Raw genomic sequence first — 23020 nt, 5'->3', positions numbered from 1 at the left:
TACCTCATAGAGAAATATTACAAATGAAATGATATTAATTTACATATAACATTTAGAATAAAGACTTACCCACAATAATAGACTAACAAATGTTAAATATTATCATTAACTATTACTGCTGTTAAAACTTTTAAAGCTGGGGCGCCGGGGTGGTTCAGTGGGTTAAAGCCTCTTTGTCTTCGGCTCAGGTCCTAATACCAGGGTCCTGGGATCGAGCCCTGCATCAGGGCTCTCTGCTCAGCAGGGAGCCTGCTTCCCTTCCTCTCTCTCTGCCTGCCTCTGACTACTTGTGATCCCTGTCTGTCAAATAAGTAAATAAAACCTTTAAAAAAAGTTTTAAATGCTAAGCCATGAAACTATGTTTTCAGAGCAAACAGCAACACAATGACCTCAAAACAATCTTCCCCAATAAGAATACCTGGTTCTGTTTACTCTCTTAAGAATTTTGCCATTATGCTACACTCATTACTGATCATGTTTTTACTCACCTTTAGACAGTCTAGTTTTCAATATTACTCCTATTTAAGCATATTAACTGATACATTGAAAAGCTGGTTAGTTCCTACAGTTACTACTTTGGGTTTGGGTTGAGTTGTCAAAAAGAGTGACATTTTCAGACTGTGATTGTGATTATGCTTCTAACAGAATGCTGACTAGTCCACAATTCTAACTGGGTGTTGTAATATCCAATGCATCCCTGAGCTGATTGCGTAGTTTCAGAAACACTTACAGGTTTAGACACGTTCTGAACAATAACAGAGTTCTGTGAAGACTTAGATTCGGGATGAAATCTAGGCAAGGCAGCCACTGGATTTGATGTTGGATCTTTGTAGTGTTGACTTGTAGGCTTGAACGGATCAGTAACACCTGCATTTTAAAATGATAGAACATATTGAGTATTTTTCTATACAACCAATTTTGTTAAAATATTTCACTTTAAAATTAAAGTGGTATAATACTATACCTTGAGTGACTGTCTCATTCTTTATTCCCTTTGAAGATGAGCTGGGGTTACCTCTGTTCAAAATATCTATAAAAAATGTGTTTATTTTAAAACTCATTATTTTAGTTAAGTGTAAATTAAAATTAAAAACTTTCGAAATATCCACATACAACTAATAATTTAAGTATATTTCTTTCTCTTAATGGTGACCCAGATCAAACCCTTCCCTAATTCCCATGCTACATTCATACCCCTAAAAGTCTGGAAGTTTCATTATGGATAAGCTGGTCACATTATCTGTACCACTCCTCTTGAGGTCTGAGAGGAACACTATTGAAGACTGCAGACTACATTTAATCTAGAGTTTACTAGAGTATCTCAAATCTACTACTATACCAAAAGTCAATCTGAGTCTGACATGACCCTATGAATCAGTGTTCACTCCTATAGCCATGTCAACCCATAACTTCTGGATTATTGAGAAATCAAAAATTTGGAAGAGTAGAGATTCGCCTAAAATTGCTAATCAGGAAAAGGTACAAACATTTTAAAAATCCCATAAAACCTCAAAAAAATTTCCTTTAACCCCTCCTGGTAGAAAAGAAACAGATCTAATAGAATAATTCTATAAAGTAAAGGGTCACACAAAAGTAGGGTTGTTTTATGATAATGGAAATTCAGTTCTCTAAGACGAGGCACTACAGAAGTTTTCTAGGAGAAAAATCTGCTCAAACAACTTGATGTTTTCATTCAGAATTTAAAGTATTTACTCAAGCCATTAAAGAGTTAAACCTATAGTACTTTTTGGTGATTGTAGTCTATCAAACACAACTTTTTACCATCCCCCAACTTAATATGGTTCTATATAAATATTTAGCTCATGTTCCATATGACTAAAGAATTTTATGGCTCACACATAAAACAGCAATAAAATCAAATAGATTTTGAGTTAATTTAGAAATTTCACTGGGGTCAACTTTCTTTTTATAGAATCACTTAAAACTAATACACATTATTCTAGTTGAGTACTGTTAACCATTATCTGCAGTTGATATAAACCCAACTTGAATTGCCATGCTTTCAGTAAGATGATCTGAATATCACAATATTTTGAGATAAAAATAATCACAGTAAATAAGAAACAATAATTATAATATTCTATTCCACTATCAGCAACAAACATGCCAACATATTTACCTCATTTTATAACTGAAGTGACATTCCACTTAGCACCTCTCAATTTGCCATAGGAAATGATATTGAGAATTAAATTATTCTAGCTCTGATAAAACTGAACAGAAGTGCTATCGTAAGTCTAGAGTTAAGAGATGCAAGAACAGGGCTTTCAAGAAATTAAAAACTCATCTCTTAACCACAATATAATGCACTGCCATGGTAGGTAAGAAAACACTGGTATGCTGGGTACATTCTTTGCTAAATTCTCCTGGCTTAAAGGAAGTAAATATAATGAAAAGGAATCTATTTCCTCTTTCTCTGCTGAAATTCAGTATGTTGTTCCTTTGCAGAAGAATCTAACAATCTACACAATTACTGGACATATTCTGCTAGAAAGGTAGTATAGTGTAAAACACTACAGGTGCTGTAAGACACTACATTTACATCAAGTGTAAAATGTGCACTTTGCACATTTTTATTAGACATTTTAACAAGTGTCATCAGTATCATCAATATTATCACAATGGCAATTCTAACTCTAACTGAAATCTAACAATCTACAAAATTACTGGACATGTTCTGCCCGAAAGCCATGAGGATTTAGTGCGCTAACTACCTGTGTTGTACAAGCATAGTGGCTCAACACCAGACCCTCCTTGCTTCATGAATATAATCAGGAGTCGTTGGAAGATGGGTGTGGCCAGAAACTATACCCCATGTTGGTATACTAGAGACTGTATAATCATGCAGTGCCTGTTCATTTTGTAGCCACGATTCAAGATGACACTGTGATGAGGCAGTTGCCTAGATGTGAGAACCCCCATCAGAGACTAACACAAGCCAATTTACTGTTCTAATATTTTAAGCAAAGCATTCCAAACATTTCCTTTTCTAGGTGTGTTTGGGCTTAAGGAAGAAAGACAAAAATTAACATCAGGTGAATAGGCTACTTAGCTCTCCCTAAAACTTAAGATTTCCAATTTCAGAAGGCCTATAATGTTGATATGGTAATCTTAACCTTTAGTTAACTTAGTTAACATTTCCCTTTTCTCTCAAATGATATTTTAACCTCTCACTTTACTCAAGTCCCCAACCACATCCTCCCTGTGAGTCTCGCAAATTCTTACTGACCTATATGCTCCAGCTCCTTGCAGAATAACAAGGACATATAAGATGACCCACAGGTTTTTCTATTAGAAACAGCAACTTATAAAACTTTACTTGGCTGAAATAAATGCTTACTTGAAATGGCTGGTTTTGAACTTGATATCTCTCCAACAAAAATCAGCTCATCATCATCATCATCTTCATCCAGAATTTCTTCTACTTTTTTCTGCCATGGTTCCAGCTCTTCTTCTTCACATTCCATAAAGAGTTCTGCCATTTTTGAGTTATCTAATTTCCGAAAGAAAAGAAACCCACCTTATTTTTTTAAAATAACTTCTTTGCAATGCATAGTACGATATTTAAGATATACTTTAATAATCTTGGGCGCTTGGGTGGCTCAGTGTAAGCCGCTGCCTTCGGCTCAGGTCATGATCTCAGGGTCCTGGGATCGAGGCCCGCATCGGGCTCTCTGCTCAGCAGGGAGCCTGCTTCCCCCTCTCTCTCTGCCTGCCTCTCTGCCTACTTGTGATTTCTCTCTGTCAAATAAATAAATAAAATCTTTAAAAAAAAAAGATATACTTTAATAATCTTAATTTTAATTACTGAATTGATATTTGCAGTCAGCACATGGTAGCAAAAGTAAACTCAACTCAATCTCTAAGATCTAAACTAGTACAATTAAGCTAGCTGGCTAAGTAAGAGAAAACAGTAGTTATTGGGAGTTGCCAATAAATTTTAAGAATAACCAAATCCAATAAAAACTTGAAACATAAAAAAAGAATAATCAAGCCAAGGAAAGAATACTCAATGGTAAAAAGACAGACTCCTCAACAAATGGTGTTGGGAAAACTGGACAGCAATATGCCAAAGAATGAAACTGGACCACTTTCTTTAAAAAGATCGTATTTATTGATTTGACAGAGAGAGAGAGAGAGAGCATGCACGCACAGACAGAATAAGAGGAGAAGGAGGCTCCCTGCTGAGCAGGAAGACAATGCAGGGTTCGATCCCAGGTCCCTGGGATAACAACTTGAGTTGAAAGCAGCTGCTTAACTGATTGAGCCACCCAGGCACCCCAGAACCTGCACCACTTTCTTACACCACACACAAAAATAAATTCAAAATGGATGAAAGATGTGAGACAGGAGGCCATTAAAATTCTAGAGGAGAGCACAGTAATATCTTTGACATCATTTTGTAGCAATTTCTTACTAGATATATCTCCTGAGGCAAGGGAAACAAAAGCAAAAATAAACTACTGGGATGTCATCAAATTAAAAGCTTCTACAGGGTAAAGGAAACAACAAAACTAAAAGGCAACTATGGAACGGGAGAAGATATTTGCAAATGAAATGTTAATAAAGGGTTAGTATGCAAAATCTGTAAAACACCGGTAAGACCCAAAAAACGATCCAATTAAAAAATGGAGAAAAGATATGAATAGAGGGGTGCCTGGGTGGCTCAGTCAGTTAAGTGTCTGCCATCGGCACAGGTCATATTCCCAGGGTCCTGGAATTGAGCTCTACACTGGGCTCTTTGCTCAGCAGGAAGCCTGCTTCTCCTTCTTCCTCTGCCTGCCGCTTTGCCTACTTGTGTTCCCTATCAAATAAATAAAATCTTTAAAAAAGACATAAATAGATATTTTTCCAAAGAAGACATACACAGAAGGCCAAGAGACACACAAAACATGCTCAACATTACTGATCATTTAAGAAATACAAATGAAAACTACAATGAGATTATCATCTCATGTCTGTCAGAGGGGTAAAATCAAGAACACAAGAAACAACAGGTGTTGGTGAGGATGTTGAGAAAGGGTAACCTTCCTGCACTGTTGGTGGGAATGCAAACTGGTGTGGCCACTCTGGAAAACAGTATGGAGTTTCCTCAAAAGTTAAAAATAGAACTACTCCATGATCCAGCAGTTGCACTACTAGGTATTTACCCAAAGGATATAAAAATACTAATTCAAAAGAATACACGCACCCATGTGTTTATAGCAGCTTATCTACAAGAGCCAAATTATGTGGCAGCCCAGATGTCCATCGACTGATGAATGGATGAAGAAAATGTGGTATATGTATACAATGGAATATTACTCAGCCATAAAAAGAATTGAATCTTGCCATTTGCAACAATGTGGATGGAGCTAGAGAGTATTATGCTAAGTGAAATAAGTCACAGAAAGACAAACACCATACGATTTCACTTACATGTAGAATTTAAGAACCAAAACAAATGAGCACAGGGGAAAAAAGAGAGAGAGAGGCAAACCAAGAAAGAGACTCCTAACTATCGAGAACAAATTGAGGGCTCCCAGAGCTGGGGGCAAGAAATGATGGTTGAAATAGGTGATGGGGATTAAGGAGTACACTTGTGATGAGCCCCAGGTGTTTTGTTGAAGTGCTGAATCCCTATATTATAAACCTGAAACTAATATTACATTGTATATTAACTGGAATTCAAATAAAAACTTAAAAAAGAATAAATACATCCAATCAAAAGGAGTTTCAATTTTATGAGCAGCATATATCTATTAAAGGATTGTACCTAACTGTAACTGAAAAACCCATAAACTTTTACATTAACAAAAAGGAGATAAGCTAAGAATAAGAGGCAACAGGTTGGAGATACATTAGAAAAACTGAACAAGATCATAAACACCAGGCACAGAGCAAAGCAGGGATGAAGTGCAAGAATGAAAATAGAGGACTGAAGTGAGGCTTTTTCCATCCCAGGAAGATTAGGCATTTCTTACCTGAAGAAACTAAGCAAAGAACATACTGTGAATACCACCAGCCTATTAGTGCTGACCAAGCACTCAGAGTTCCGAGGAAGCATTTCAGTGCTTCCTAAATAAATATGGATAGACAACCACTGAATACCAGAAATATGACTAAACCTCCAATGTTTAAGACCAAAACAAAACAAATATAGCACAGAATGCAAAAGTTATTAGAATGTAACTAGCACTTTTAGAGAAATAAATGTTAAGTTATAAAAAGCATAAATGTTATAAAAAGTAACATTCAGAAAATAAAAAGTTTAAAAAAATAAGACAAAATTCAGTAAAAGAAAAACCCAAAAACCCAAATGCCAAAGTTGAGTAACTGTCCCATAAGTGGAACTAAAAGACAAAAAATATACAAACACGAAATAGATGAGATTAGAAATCAATTTCAAAGGTACAGTTCAGGGGCGCCTGGGTGGCTCAGTTGGTTAAGCCTCTGCCTTCGGCTCAGGTCATGATCTCAGGGTCCTGGGATGGAGCCCCTCTCTCTGCCTGCTTCTCTGCCTACTTGTGATCTCTGTCAAATAAATAAATAAAATCTTAAAAAAAAAAAAGGTACAGGGACATTTGGGTGACTCAGTTTGTTAAGCGGCTGCCTTTGGCTCAGGTCATAATCTCAGAGTCCTGGGATGGAGTCCCACATCTGGCTCCTGGCTCAGCGGGGAGCCTGCTTCTCCCTCTCACTCTGCCTGCTGCTCTCCCTGCTTACACTCTCCCTCTCTGTTAAATGAATAAATAAAATCTTTTAAAAAAATAGAAAGGTACAATACACCTAATAAAAGCTCCAGAATAATAATAAAGAAAAAGGAAAGGGAATGTAATCAAAGGAAAAATACAAAAGAAATTTCTAGTTCTAAAGGACATAAATGTCCAGATTGAAAAGTTCTTCCAGGACCCAGAACAAAAATCAAGAAAAAATCTACAGTAGAGGAATATTTCATGAGACTTGAGAATGTTGGGAGAGGAAAACTAACCTAAAATCAGCAAGAGAGACAGAGATAGAGAGATAGAGTCAGAATAATGCTTTCAAAAGTATTAGTGAAAATAATTTTCATTTTAGAATTCTATACCCCCCAGCCAAGGTTTTTTCTTTCTTTTTTTTTTAAAAGAATTTATTTATTTATTTGAAGAGAGAGAGAGAGAGATCCCAAGTAGGTGGAGAGGTAGGCAGAGAGAGAGAGAGGAGGAAGCAGGCTCCCTGCTAAGCAGAGAGCCCGATGCGGGGCTAGATTGCAGGAACCTGAGATCATGACCTGAGCCGTAGGCAGAGGCTTTAACCCACTAAGCCACCCTGACGCCCCCAGCCAAGGTTTTCATCAAGCATGAAGTACATATTCTTTCATCAAAAATAAAGATCACCGGGCGCCTGGGTGGCTCAGTGGGTTAAGCCGCTGCCTTCGGCTCAGGTCATGATCTCGGGGTCCTGGGATCGAGTCCCGCATCGGGCTCTCTGCTCAGCAGGGAGCCTGCTTCCCTCTCTCTCTCCCTCTCTGCCTGCCTCTCCATCTACTTGTGATTTCTCTCTGTAAAATAAATAAATAAAATCTTTAAAAAAAAAAATAAAGATCACCAACATCATGCAAAATTTACCCCATTCACTCTTTCATTCTTAGGAAGAATCCACCAAAATATGGGACTTAAGAAGGAGGAAGACACAGAATGCAGAAAACATGACATTCAATACAATAAAAAGACCAAGGAAGGTCCCAGGATAATAGCCGTTCAATAGGTTTAGATAACCAGCCAGAGCAGAGCAAGAGAACATTACTCCCAGGAGAAATGTCTCCAGGAGATCACAGACAGACACACACACAGACACACACACATTCAAAAATTAAAATGTTAGATTATCTGACAAGTTTTACCATGTAGAAAAATTGAGTAAAGAGGCTACAGAAGGGTGTAAGAAGACTTGGCTATAGGCTTTAATAAAATTTAGCAAATTTAGTCAACATAAAATAAAATTTTTTAGTCAATAAAAAATAAAATTTAGCAAATTTTTTAAAAATTAAAAGTCTAAATATCTGGGTATACACAAAAAAGAGAAAAAGGGAATGTATTCATATTAACAACATAGTACTACACTCATCAGTGAACAATACTTATTATGGTCATTATAATAAAAACACTTAATATGATTTAAAACTGAGAAATAAATGCAGTGGGAGATGCATGGAGGGAGTCATAAGCGTAAGAAAACTAAAATCATCATTTTCTGTTGATAGAAAAATTATTAGATAATGGCAAAAAAATGATGACTTACAGCAGTATGTGTATATGTTTTAAAAAAAGATATATGGAGGGGTACCTGGGTGGCTCAATTGGTTGAGCATCTGCCCCTGGCACAGGTTGTGATCCCAGGGTCCTGGAATTGAGCCCCACATCAGGCCTCCCTGTTCAGTGGGTAGTCTGCTTCTCCCTCTGCCTCTCCCCCTCTCCCCGCTTGTGCTCACTCTCTCAAATAAATAAAATCTTTTTTATAAGATTTAATTTATTTATTTGACAGAGATCACAAGTAGGCAGAGAGGCAGGCAGAGACAGAGAGAGGGAAGCAGGCTCCCTGCCAAGCAGAGAACCTGACATGGGGCTTGATTCCAGGACCCTGAGAAGATGACCTGAGTTGAAGGCAGAGGCTCAACCCACTGAGCCACCCAGATGCCCCTCAAATAAATAAAATCTTAAAAAAATTTTTTTAAATTTAGAAATATGAAAATAATTATTAGAAAAGAAAACTAAACTATTGAAAGTGAATTCCTTGCAAAAACAGGGAGTAACAGGCCCAGAACACATGCATACCACTCTCTCTCACTCTTATCCTTCAAATAACTGTGGTTATGCAACTTTATAACTTTCAGATTATTTTTTTTAACTATGCATGTATTGTTCTGCTTTTAAAAAAGCATTGTGGGGGGACGCCTGGGTGGCTCAGTTGGTTGGACGACTGCCTTCAGCTCAGGTCATGATCCCGGAGTCCCGGGATCGAGTTCCGCATCGGGCTCCCAGCTCCATAGGGAGTCTGCTTCTCCCTCTGACCTTCTCCTCGCTCATGCTCTCTCTCACTGTCTCTCTCTCAAATAAAATAAATAAAATCTTAAAAAAAAAAAAAAAGCATTGCGGGGGGGCTGGTGCCTGAGTGGCTAGTTGGTTAGGCACCTGCCTTCAGCTCAGGTCATGATCCCAGGGTCCTGGGACTGAACCCGAGGTCAGGTTCCCTGCTCACTGGGGAGTCTGTTTCTCCCTCTCCCTTTGCCCCTTTCCCACTTGTGCTCACACATTCTCTCTCTCTCTACAATAAATAGAATCTTAAAAAAAGTATTAAGGTAGCCCCTAAATTAATATAGTAGCAATGGGAATGGATACAAGTGGTACTCGATACGTGGAGTGAGATGTGGATGGAGGAACAACTAAAACAAAACAAAACAAAATAATAATTCCAGGATTCTGGCTTAGACAATAATCATCTGTTTTTTTTAGACAATAGCATCTTTATTTTTAAAATGCAATCATTTCTAAAGGTAATTTTACTAGATTAAATGTCATTTAACAATGATTTGGGGAGGGCTTACAAAAGAAACACCATAACAAATAGGCAACTATTCTTTAAAATTATTTAAATTTAATTTTGTCTATATAGGGATGCCAAAATAATTTCTTGCCATAATGCTGTTTAGTGGTCTACTGATAAGTAGACATAAAACAAAACAAAAAACTTTTCACCCTTCCAAATGTAACCAGTTTATGAACTTTCTTTTCTAACTTTGCTTCAAAAACACATATACAGAATGGTCTAAGTCAAATAATTAAGAGAGTAACTCACAGTTTAACATTTGCATATTCTGAATACCTGAAGACACCATCCTCATTGTATCCCCTGGAGACTTTCTTTGTAGTGTTTGCTCTATCTAAAATATTCTTCCCCCTTACCATATACTGTCCACATTATTCAAGTATGGTAGGAGCATGGACTTGGCATCATATTGAATAGTTCAAATCTTTATTGCACCGTTTCTAATCATGTGACTCTAGAGAAATTACTTGGATCTTGTTTTCTCACCTCTAATCTAGGTACAATATTTACCTAATAGAAGTGGCAACGTAGACTGAGAAAAATGTCATATAAGGTACCTAACCTAACCTCCAGCAAATACTCAACAAAATCTTAATTCCCAACTTGGTTCAGTTACAACTACCTCAATAAACCAGTAGACCATATTTTTCTTCCTCCTTTTACTACTTTGGTATTCTATGCAACTCAGTTCAAGATTTACTATATATGATTTCAAACTGCTCACTATTTCTTAATATGTATTTTTTTAAGTCAGCTCCACACCTAATGTGGAGTTTGAGCTCATGACCCTGAGACTGAGTCAGATGCTCTACCCACTGAGATACCCAGGCACCCCTCTTAATGTTTATTTCTTTACTGTACATGTCTAACTCCAAAGTAAGATCCAAAGTCAGACTGAAGAACTTATTTTCTTCTTCTTTTGTATCTCCTCCTATACAGAGTAGTCTACTGGATAAGCATCAGCACTTAACATGATAAACCATGAATTAAGAAACAAGGCAGTGAGGCAATGCCAAATTTTATAAAAAATGAGGGACACTCATGTATACAGATAATAAAAAAATAATTTGTATCCCTGTTGATACCATATCTGACCCATAGATCTTCCTCATTCTTTTTAACAAGGTACTATCATTGTCAATATATTCAAGTAAGATTGTTGAGTAAAAAATTTTTTAAAGGCACATAATAACATATATAGTATGGTCTTACTTAGAAATTTTTTGACTATGCATAGAAAAAAGTTTGTTGGTGGGGGTATAGATAACTGGGTGATGGGCATTAAGAATCACATGATGTGATGAGCACTGGGTGTTACACTGAACCGATGAATCACTGAACACTATATCAAAAACCAATGACGTACTCTACCTTGACTAATTAAATTTAAATTTTAAAAAAAGAAGAAAAAGAAGAAAAATTTGTGATTATATACACCAAACCAGTAACAGTAGTTATCTCTGGAGATCAGGAAGAAACACTTCATTCTACATTACTGAGATTTTTATTGTATATTCTTCTTTTTTACTACAAGCAAGTATTAACTTAGTTTTTTTTTAATTAAGTGTTATTTTTAAATATACATACTTCTGTTTCTTTTACCTTTTCTCATGAGGCAAGGTCATCAGTACAAAAGTCATGCATACTAGTACCATTTGCAGCAGCAGTACTTACTTTTTGATTGAAAAGGGCTGTCGTCATCCATCAAGTTGCAGAGTCACCTAGGCACTAACAAATGACAGCAATCAATTTTATGAGTTACTTTAACACCAAATATTGAAATGTGAAACTTGGGATTCAGAAATCCGGTTCTAATTTTGATCTCAGCAAACTCACCATATGACTCCAGAGAAGAGCAAATTAAGTCTTAATTTTCTGCCCTATAAAATAAAGATACTACTATTAGGGTGGATTTGTTAAAAGTATTCATATTTAATCATTTTCTCCTACAAAAAGCTTATCTTTTGAGTTTGATATGTTTGATACACATATGCTAATAACTTTACCTAATTGTAAATGAAAATGTAGTAAATAAAATGCTGAATGTATTAAGCATATTATTTGAAGAAGTCTGATGGATTATTAAATTACAAATAAGGTTTGAAAAGCACCTCTGTGTAAATATGAGTAATCACCCTGTACTACATGTTTTAGTCAATCTCAATTTTGACATGCTAAATGACATTACTCTTTAACCATGACTTATTATCCATATTTCAGAAATAAATGTAATTATTACAAGAAAAACACATATAAAAGACTTCTGGTTTATGTATTTTTATTTCTTATTAACACTAACTGTAAGGAATAGAAAATTAATTGGATAAACTTCATCATAGATTAATTCATTAAAAAATAATTACCCATTGAAGTGATATGCTCAGTTTTAGAAGGAAAAATTAAGATGAATAATTCACAGTCCTTGCATTCAGATGGTTACAGTCTAATATATCTACAGTTCTTTGGGCTTTTAAAAAAAAGCTGTTGTATTAAACATTATCAAAAATTGTTTTTTGAATTGCTTTCTTTAAAGCAGGAATTTGTGTTCTGAATTCTCATACATGCATATTCTTTACATTCAAAATAAATGTGCTTTAAAAAATTATTTCAGTTATAAAACAAAAATGTAAAAAATTAGTCATCAGAAATCTTAAGTATTAGGATGAACAGAGCTGAGTCTTCACATTTGTCTTTATTTTCAGACTGATAAAAGCAAGCTTTCTTGCTTTTTTCTATTCCAAATTATTTGGGCTGAATTAGACCAAAGGAAAAAACCTATTTTAACTCCAGAAGATGTTATTGGTATGAATGTTTGAATTACTATCATAAGGGTCTCAAGTGAATTCTGTACTTAAGTAAATTTCCCCAGTTCTGTCTGAGGTTTGACTATTCAAATCTCTTTTTACTCAATTTGAATAGAAATCTAAACCAAATTAAGGTAATGCATATGTCAAGTAGATAAATACATGTCAATTCCTGCTTAGCATTAAAGACCTACTGCTACCAGGAACACAATTTTTTTTTTTATTAATTTTTTTTTTTTTTTTTTTTACAGAGAGAAATCACAAGTAGACGGAGAGGCAGGCAGAGAGAGAGAGAGAGGGAAGCAGGCTCCCTGCTGAGCAGAGAGCCCGATGCGGGACTCGATCCCAGGACCCTGAGATCATGACCTGAGCCGAAGGCAGCGGCCCAACCCACTGAGCCACCCAGGCGCCCAGGAACACAATTTTTTTAAAGAGTCACAACTACATAGCCTATGGAGACTCAGGTATAACCCTTTTATTAAATGCTCATAAAAATATCTACTAGCACAAATAGTCTGAAATCATTATGAAACATAAAAGAAGTTTACATAAACAACTCATATTCACTGTCTATGACTGCAGAGATGGATTTTGAGGCCTGTAACAGCCACCAAGGAACTGCAATTGGTACATTTACAAACACTCCAAAAAGTCAGAAATCCCCAGATGCCATTAGAACCATAACTTCATCTAAAGCTGCACAACCCAATAAAGTATTCAAGCCCTCCAAAACTATCACCACACATACAAAAAATCTCTCAAGTCATAATTTCAGAGTTTTGGTGACAGTGCAAGGAATTACATGGGAGATTTAAGTCATCTCTCAAAGAAATGGAATACACAGCAAAAGGTGCAGTGAGGATCTTAGAGCTTCCGTAATATCAGCTCCAGAGGGTCTCTAGGTTCTGCAACTCAGAGCTGGCACCAAGATAGGCATATTTGCAAAATAGGCAAAGAACTCTCCACACTTCAGCTGTTGACTCAGGTAGGAATACTATGTCTATATTTAATACACTGTTCCTATGGGGGAAAAATGAATTCTAAGTAACTAACAAAAGACCTCTTGGAATACAATCCAGTTTTTGGAGACTGCCTGTATAAATGGTTATAATTACTATTTAGATATTTTTGGCTTCAGTTTCTATATACTTAAAATTCACCTACCTTTTAAGAGTTCAAATCTACAAAACTTTCAAAAAACGTTAATAGATTAAAATAGTTAAGTGGTAAATTGTATATTATGTGCATTTCATGCCTACTAGGATGGCTGTAATCAAAAAGGCAGATAATAACAAGTGTTGGCAAGGATATGGAGAAATTGGAACCCTCATACACTGCTGGTGGGAATATGAAATGGTGCAGACACTGTGGAAAATACTTTGGCAGTCACTCACAAAGTTAAACATAGTTACCATATGACACAGCAATTCCACTCCAAGTAAGAGAGAATTGAAAACATATGCCCATACAAAAACTTGTACACCGGAATGTGTGTAGCAGCATTATTTATAATAGCCAAAAAGTGGAAACAACCCACACACCCAACTGATGAATGGATAAACAAAATATGATATACTTATACAATGGAATAATATTCAGTCATAAAAGGAATAAAATACTCATATATAGCATAGGTGAACCTTGAAACATACTAAGTGAAAGAAGCCAGTCAAAAAGACCATGTATTGCATGACTGCATTTACATGAAATGTCAAGAAATGGCAAATTCATAAAGACAGAAAGTACAGTAGTGGTTGCTTAGGGCTGGGACTGTTGGGGGGGGAAGTGGGGAGTGACTCCTAGTGGATATGGGGTTTCTTTTGGGAATTGACCATGGTGATGGTTACATGCCACTGTGAATATACTAATACCATTAAACTGTATACTTCATATGGCTGAATTAGAGGTTATGTGAATTTTTAAAGATTTATTTATTTTAGAGAGGGAGTGTGGGAGCTGGGGGGAGAGGGGCAGAGAGAGAGGGAGAGAGAGATAATCTCAATCAGACTCCCCACTGAGCATGGAGCCCAATGCTGGGCTCGATCCCAGGACCCTGAGATCATAACCTGAGCTGAAATCAAGTCAGAAGCCTAAACCAACTGAGCCACCCAGGGGCCCCTATTACGTGAATTTTATCTTAATAAAGTTAAGAAAATAATACGCTGGTAGGATATAAGCCTGGCAGTGATGGAGTCACTATGTGGAGAAAGAAATGTCCAAGAGAGAAACCAACAAAGAAAATAGAAAAGCTGTAAGATTCTGGAGTAGAGAAAGAGAGGGCAAGGTAGGGAGATATTCAAATTCTGATAATACCATTTAAATACCTGAAGCTAGCCATTCTTGAAGTAAATTAACTATTAGACTTTTCAGTTAACAGGAGAAATAATTGGGCAACTGGGTGGCTCAGTTGGTTAAGCGTCTGCTTTTGGCTCAGGTCATCATGATCCCAGGGTCCTGGGATGGAGCCCCACATTGGGCTCCGTGGTCAGCAGGAAGCCTGCTTCTCCCTCTCCCACTCCCCCTGCTTGTGTTCCTTCTCTGTGTGTCTCTCTCTGTCAAATAAATAAATAAAATCTTTAAAAATTTTTTTAAAAAGAGAAGGAATAATTGTTCATTTTTGGTTTTATCTACCTTGAGCAAGGTTTCTAGTACTTGCATTCGAGAGTAATAACACACTTACCAGTGGCTTATTACCCCCATATTTTTCAAACTAATAAACCTCTGGGGAAAAGATATATTGTAGATGGTGCAAGAGAGCTCTATCTAAAGCTATATATTGTTTTGCTATCTAAAAACTTCCATATATACAATACAATCTTATTAACTGTAATCAAAATGATATACATTACATGTCCAGGGCTTATATTGCTGGAAGTTTGTAACTTTGGGCCATCTTTACCAAATTCGCCCATCCCTAATCCCCAGCTCTGGCAACCACAAATGTGTTCTCTGTATCTGTAAGTTCCTTTTTTTTTTTTTCTTAAAGATTCCATATAGGAGATCCTACAGTATTTGTCTTTGTATGATTTATTTCACTTAGCATAAAGCCCTCAAGGTCCATGCATGTCATGAATGGCAGGATTTCCTTCCTCTTTATGGCTGAATAAGAGTCCCTTTTATATATATACACCAAATTTTCTTTATTCATTCATCCAATGATGGACACTTTGATTGTTTCCATATCTTGGCTATTGTAAAAAAAAATGCTGCAATGAACATGAGGATGCAAACATAATTTTGAGTTAGTGTTTTCATTTCCTTCAGATAAACAGGCAGAAGAGGAAACTGTTGGATCACATCAGTACTGCTGTTTTTGTCTGTCTTTACTACTGCATTTTCATCAAGTACTATCACTTTTACTGCTGCTGGTTAATAACAAACTAAAGAACATAGGAAGACAATATCTAAACGATGCATCTTCACTAAATTGACAAATGATAGTATGGCTAGCTATAAAAATGATGGTATTTAAAAGATTCAAATTGAAAAATCTTGCCATTGTTTAGATAGGTATGAAAATGCAATAAAAGTAGGCAGTGATTTTGTTTCATCAAAAGGTATTATTCACTCAATATATTAGAAAGTTGATTCAAATAGCATCGATTTGATTATATTTTTATGATTGAGTAAGAGCTCTAGAAATACTTTAAACATTTTAAGTAGGAAGATGTTTATGAAAATGTTTTCTTATAACAGAAATTAATTGCTACAGTACTCAAATGCAAGAAACACTGCATTACACCTTGAATCCTTAGACAATTACATTGACATCTAAATAATTCAAACTCTCAAAACAGGTTTTGGGAACAAATCACATATAATTTAGAAGGAAAACCTAGGCTCACCATTTCGTTTCTTTGTTTATTGTGGGAATTACTTTTTTGAAAGTCTGCACACATGAAGTCCTGGCATATTTTGAGAAGATATTTCTTTAATAACTCTATTTTCCCCTTATTTTATTTAGGTTTTCAATTTTTTTCTCTGTCGACGTCCAGATTTCATCTATTTGTGGAAAGTAGCTAGTTGGCACTATGACTAACGTTCATTAGAATAATACTTTGCAAAGACTGCTTATATTTTAAAAAATTTTCTTTTATGTTAGTTTTTTGGGTGGGGTGCTATAAAATTTACTTTCTGCAAAGTAATTTTTATATCATAGTCAAGGTAAAGAATTTACCTACAAGAATATGTTTTTGTTGCACATCATATATAAAAGGCATAATCTGCAGAAAAGACAAATTGGCTTTTCAAAGCCAAATTAATTATAAATATTTTATATAAGTTTCATAAGATACTCATAAACACTAATAACTAAAGTAACCTCAGGAAGTATTATTAATTACTTCACATTTTATAGGAATAAAACTTATCCAATACGGAAAATGTCAAGTAAGAGTAGAGTACAATGATTAAAACACATGACCTAGCGGCTGAATAACTGGGAGTTTTGAATCTACCATTTTCTGATTGCCAAACCTATAGGATGTTTAATCAACCTTTCTGAGCTTAGTTTTACTACCTATAAAGTAAAAACAGCAGTATCTTCCTTGCAGCACTATTAGGAAGATTAAATAAAGCACAAGAAAAATTATTTACATTATTTTATTCAACTTTTCCTTCTTTACTGGAACTCGTATTACAAGTTGATGAATATAAACATTAAAAGAAAACGAAATTCGAGTTCATATAAAGAACTGTTAAAGGGTACCTGGTGGCTCAGTTGATTGAGCGACTGCCTTCAGCTCAGATCATGATCCCTGAATCCTGGGATCAAGTCCCATATCAGGCTTCTAGCTCCTCTGGAAGTCTTCTTCTCCCTCGGACCTCCCCTCTCATGCGCTCCCACTCTGTCTCTCTCTCTCTCAAATAAATAAATAAAATCTTAAAAAAACCCAACGAACTGTTAAGATACTGTCACCAATAACGTATACTAGATCAGTAGTTCTCAAGTTTTTTGGTCTCAGGATGTCTCAGGACCTCTTTGCATTCTTAAAACTTGAAGACACCCCCCCCAAACAAACCAACCAACCAAACAAAAAAAACCTTGAAGACTCAAATGAGCTTGCTTATATAGATTATATCTATTGATACTTACCGTTTTAGAAATTGAAAATGAGAAAAAATTAAATATGTATTAATTTATCTAAAGTAGTAATAAGCCCATTACATGTTCATATAAATATTTTTAATGAAAATAACTATTCTAAAATAAAAAATTTAATGAAAAAAGTGGCACTGATATACATTTTGTAAATGTCTTTAATATCTGTTTAATAAAAGATAGCTGAATTCTTTTATCAGCTTCCGAAATGTATCTTTTCCAAATATACACAAAGACGTACACCATGTTTCAATCCTTATTAAATTTTTAATAAAGTTGATTTCACTTTTTATGTAAATTATTTGTAAAAGGACTTAAAATATAAAAAATAAAATAAAAATGGTCCACTTTATCTAGATGATAGTGATCACTATTTTCCTTGACATATTGTGGGTTAATAAAACCACTCCTTAAAAGAAAACTGCTTTGCAGAGAATGAATCAAAAACACATTTTTGATACAAATTACGGAGTAAACCACGTCTTCCTGAGTCATTATTTAAAACCTTATGAAAACCAAACATTTTCAAGTCCCTCTCTGAAGTGGGAGGACAGAAAAAATATTCAGGGTAATATATTTAATTAGTGAATATATCATAAATATCTCTGTTCTTTGAAAAGTTACTTTTGAAATAACAAACTGTTTTCAATATGTTTCCTATATCCAGTCACTAAAACTATGGATTACTTTCTATTCACAAAACACACTTTTCATCTAAATATTTTTCCTGTGCAATCAGTGTAACAGCAGCAACAACAATTTTTTTTTGGTATGGTTCTAAATGTCCTCTTGAATAAAGAAAACAAAGAGAAGCAAGAATACTTAATTATATACTCTTTCCACTTAACTCTTCTTTTTTACTAAGAAAGCTGGTGCTGGGTAGTAAAACACTGGACTGAAGAAATCAGACTGGTGTAGAAAACTTAAGTGAGGAAAATGGGTTAACAGGGAAGCTGAAATTTGGAGCCCTTCAACATCACAACTTTTTCTGATGGAAAACTGGGCTATTGGAAGAATGGGCTATTCTTCAACATTTCAACCTGGCTGGAAATAATAATGATATCATTTAAATACTAAAAAGTTGAAAAGATATGAAGATCTTAAAATGAAAATATAAAGGAAAGGGGAATTGAAGAATATCTTTTTTTTAAGGTAAAGTGTCATTGCTTATTCTCTCTGACCACCTCATTCGCATGAGAATTGGGGCATGATACAGTGAACTGAGCATTGGAGAAGTCAGAAGATCTAGGTTCAAGAACTGGTTCTATCACTTCCTAACCAAGTGGCCTCAGGGAAAGTCTTCTCCTCGAGGCTGTCTTCTCACCTTCTAAACAGTTCTACCAACACTCCACAGCTCACCTCAAAAGGAACGATTATCAATGAATATACAAATGAAAAACGCAATTATAGTGGAATTTGTACCAATGTTAAAGCACCACGGCACACAGCCCTAACTTAATTTTATATGCAAACCAGTTCCCTCATAAACCCAAGTGAAGTTTCTGCTTAAGTAGACAGCTTGAGTTTTTACAGTAACCCCCCAAACAGGACATCTCACAAATGCTAAGAGACTTCTGTAGTTTGAAACTCTATTTCTTGGTTTCAATTTTATTTTTAATGGCACAAAACCACATTAAAATTCAGTCCACACTTGAAAACAATAAAGGCAAAATTTAAGTTCACAGATTAAAAAAAAAACCAAACTAAAAAATCTTTGCAAACAAAGACAATCCTTTGGATGAAGATCTCCTGTGCTTGAAGAAGCTGGCTCACTTGACATTTTCTTCTATGATTTCTCCTTTAAAAAACACTTATACTGAGATAACAAGAGGAACTCCCTGTGTCTAGAAAAGGATAAAACCCCCAAATGAAATAATTTTTCCATCTCAGAAAAACGCGCAAAGCTCACTGTTAAAAATTTGTCCATCTAACTCCATGTTTCTCCTTAGAGCTCCTCTCTCCTAGACAATAACTGAATGGAGCACGATTTCTACAACGAGCAGCACAGTCCCTTTGGCAAGAACAAGGGTATCAGCACTGAATGACCAGTAATCTGGATGAGGGAACCGGGACTGAAAGGAGGGGCCCAAGGGGCCCAGAAGCCAGAAAGTTCAGAACCTTCTCTGGTCTCTTAAGACCAAAGAGACTTGAGGGTGGGCGGGTCTCTCCAAACATTGGTATCAAATATACAAAAGACCAAAGGGAGTTGCCTCCAGAAAGAAAAGCCAAAACCAGGCTAAGGACTGACAGACACGCAGGCCCTGAGTGGTGAGGAGGCAGCGGCGGCGGCCCGCCCGGCCAACGGCCTGAGAAGGCCCCCAAATCCTGAGAGGGCCGCCAAACCCTGCCGCCGAGCAGCTACCTTCCGAGATTCTCCTCCCCCCCGCCCCCGCCCCGCCGGGGCTGGCTCAAGATGGTGGCCCACCCGCCACCGCGCCAAGTTCGTCCCCTCCCCCGCTCCCTGGGCGATCCTAGCAACACACGCCGGCATCCGGACCCTCAACCTGCCCCCCTCAGAGCCAAGCCGGCGCCGCCACCCTCAGAGCTATGCCGCCACAGCCTTGTGGCAGAGCCGCTGCCGGCTTCAGCGAGAATCAGGCGGGGGCGGGGGGATCACTTACCGTGAGCAGAGCAGGTCGCCGTGACTGGGACTCGAAGGAGGAGGAGAAAGAGGAGGAGGAAAGGGAGGAGCGCGAAGACGCTAGGCGGCGGCCACAGAAATAGTGGCGGCTGCGGCGACTCCCAGCGCGGAATGAGCGCCTCAGACCAAGGCAAAAGTATATAACTACGCGCACTGCCTCATGGGTAGACGCCAACTCCTCCCCGCCCCTGCACATCCGGGTTTCTTTTCTAACCGACGACGGAGGGCGGTGCGGCCATGTGCATGGTCTTACACTTTCTCGAAGGCAGAGGCACTCTGGCTGTGCGCTCTGGGCCACCGGCCGTAGGGGCAGGGCCGGGGTAAGGGTCTCACGCTGATGCGGATCTCCTTAGTGAATTCATTGTTCAACCTGAGTTGCAATCTTGAAATTTGGCCTGCATACCATGAAAATGTGAATTCCAGGTCTTCCTTGTGTGTAGGAGATAGGAACACCAATAAAAAGAAGTACTGTACCTGAGAGGCAAAGACATAAACTTGATGAGTAAAAGGGAACAAAAGTCAGATTTTTTAAATTATTGGTTAATTTCACCAAATTTGTTTTAAATAATATAGCTTTGCATCTCTTTGTTATTCTTGTCATATAAAAGTCTAGAATAGTTATTAAAATGTTAAGAAAATATACATCAACAAGAAAAACATCCGTCAAGATACCATTTGCACAAACATTTTTTAAACATGTATATTCTGAAGAGTAAAAAAGTTTCTTCTCCTAATAGACCTTCAAAAGGTCTATGGCACCAGTAGTCCCGCTCTCAAGTTACCCAGACTTCAAATCTTCCTTCAGTAGTTCCTTAACACACATAAGTTCAGTCAGTCACTGAATCCTACCAATTCTTCTATTTGGGTTAGTTTCTTCTTCCTCATCTATACTGCCCTTTGCTACCGGTCCTGAAAATAATCTTTACAGGAAAAGACAGAATAATCAAAATAACAAGTATGGAAAGTTAAAAATTCTTGTCAAAAATCAGTTGGCTGTAAATGCAAAGATTTATTTCTGGGATCCCAATTCTATTCCAATGACATTTCTGTTTGTCTTTATAACAGTACTGTACTATCTTGATTACTGTAGCTATTTTTTAAAAGAGAGAGAGAGGGAGATCAGAAGTAGGCAGAGAGGCAGGCAGAGAGAGAGAGGGAAGCAGGCTCCCTGCTGAGCAGAGAGCCTGATGTGGGTCTGGATTCCAGGACCCTGGGATCATGTTGAGCCACCCAGGCATCCCATTTACTGTAGCTTTTTTTAAAATATATTTTATTTATTTATTTATTTATATTAGAGAGAGAGAGAGAGTGAGAGCATGTGCAAGTGGGGGAAAGGGCAGAGAGAGAGGGAGAGAAAGAATTTTAAGCAGACTCCATGCTGCTGAGTGCAGAGCCCATCTCAAAGCTTGATCCCTCAACCCTCAGATCATGACCTGAGCCAAAATCAAGCATTGGATGTTAACCGACTGAGTCATCCACACACTCTGATTACTGCAGAATCCTTCAACTATTCTTTTTTTTTTTTTAGATTTTTATTTATTTATTTGACAGAGAGATCACAAGTAGGCAGAGACAGGCAGAGAGAGAGGGGAAGCAGGCTCCCAGCCAAGCAGAGAGCCCGATGTGGGACTCGATCCCAGGACCCTGAGATCATGACCTGAGCCAAAGGCAGAGGCTTAGCCCACTGACCCACCCAGGTGCCCCAACTGTTCTTTTCTTTTTTTTTTCAAGATTTTTTTTTGTCATTTTAAGGTCCCTTGTATTTCTACATGAATTTTAGAGTCAACTTGTCCATTCCTAGGGGGGAGAAAAGCCAGTTAGAATTTTGATAAAGTTGTATTTAATGTATAGATCATTTGAATAGCATTGCCATCTTAACAATACTAAGTGTTTTAACCCATGAATCCAGGATGTCTTTCCATTTATTTAAGTTTTATTGAGGGTTTTTTGAGTCTATATCCATTGGGACTTTGGTCTGAAATTTCCTTTAATTTTTCTTCTTTTTTATATGATGTCTCTCTCTGGTCTTGGTATTAGGGTAACACTGACCTCATAGAATGAGTTGGGAAGCATCACATCCTCTTCTATTTCTTAGAAGCATTTGTGAAGTACTGGTATTAATTCTTCTTTAAATGTTTGGTAGAATTCTACAGTTAATCCTTTTGGTCCTGGACTACTTCTCTGTGTGGGAAATTTTGACCTACTAGATAAACTTCTTTCCTTATTATAGGCCTATTCAAATTTTCTATTTCTTCTTGCATTCATTTTCATAACTTGTGTCTTTCTAGGAATTTGCCCATTTCATCCAGGTTATCTAACTTGTTCACATAAAATTGTGCATAGGAGCATCTTGGTGGCTCAGTCCATTAAGTGTCTGACTCTTGGGTTTGGCTTAGGTCATGATCTCTTGGTTAGGAGATTGAACCCCATGTGGGGCTCCACCCTCAGCATGGAAGCATGGAATCTGCTTCACATTTTCTCTCCCTCTCCTTCCCCTTCCTCTTCTGTCCCTCTCCCTACTTGCACTGCTTTTTCTCTCTTGCACTTAAATAAGTTAAGTAAGTAAGTAAATAAATAAATAAATTATGCATAGTATTCCCTTCCATATAGGGTGATAACTGAAATTTGAACCATGTTGTCTTGGACTGGTGTTTCCTAAGTCAAATTCTGTTAAGTGAAGTGTGTGAGAATTTAAAAAATCATTTATTAGTTTGTTTTAACAATAATAAATCCATTACATATTAACATACATGATAATATATGTATATTAATTATTATGATTATGGCTAAGGGTTGTCAGCATAGATCCTGTAGACATTGAAGAATAAGAAGTAAACATTATGAATAACATTATGTCAAGAATTCAACAACATAGATGGAAAGGACAAA

The 23020-nt window shown here is 36.8% G+C and overlaps 1 protein-coding gene across 4 annotated transcripts in view; it reads right to left on the bottom strand.

The window, feature by feature from the left end:
* ZNF280C (zinc finger protein 280C) overlaps nucleotides 1-20315 on the bottom strand; it is a 65500-nt gene extending 45185 nt beyond the window's left edge. The window contains exons 1-7 of one of the 4 annotated variants that reach the window (XM_082717702.1): nucleotides 20112-20262; nucleotides 17098-17250; nucleotides 11422-11465; nucleotides 11260-11306; nucleotides 3362-3514; nucleotides 965-1030; nucleotides 731-867 (exon numbers count right to left, since the gene is read on the bottom strand). In XM_082717702.1, the coding sequence (XP_082573828.1) occupies nucleotides 731-867; nucleotides 965-1030; nucleotides 3362-3514; nucleotides 11260-11290 (387 nt within the window). In that variant the 5' untranslated portion in view covers nucleotides 11291-11306; nucleotides 11422-11465; nucleotides 17098-17250; nucleotides 20112-20262. Of the gene's footprint in view, nucleotides 1-730; nucleotides 868-964; nucleotides 1031-3361; nucleotides 3515-11259; nucleotides 11314-11421; nucleotides 11466-17097; nucleotides 17251-20111 lie in introns of all 4 variants that reach the window. The other 3 variants (XM_082717701.1, XM_082717699.1, XM_082717700.1) reach the window with 3 other exon arrangements.
* Nucleotides 20316-23020: the final 2705 nt, after the last annotated feature.

The sequence above is a fragment of the Mustela nivalis genome (genome assembly GCF_964662115.1).
Source record: "Mustela nivalis genome assembly, chromosome: X".
NCBI classification, from domain to species: domain Eukaryota; kingdom Metazoa; phylum Chordata; class Mammalia; order Carnivora; family Mustelidae; genus Mustela; species Mustela nivalis.
This window is presented reverse-complemented; position numbering and strand designations above follow the sequence as displayed.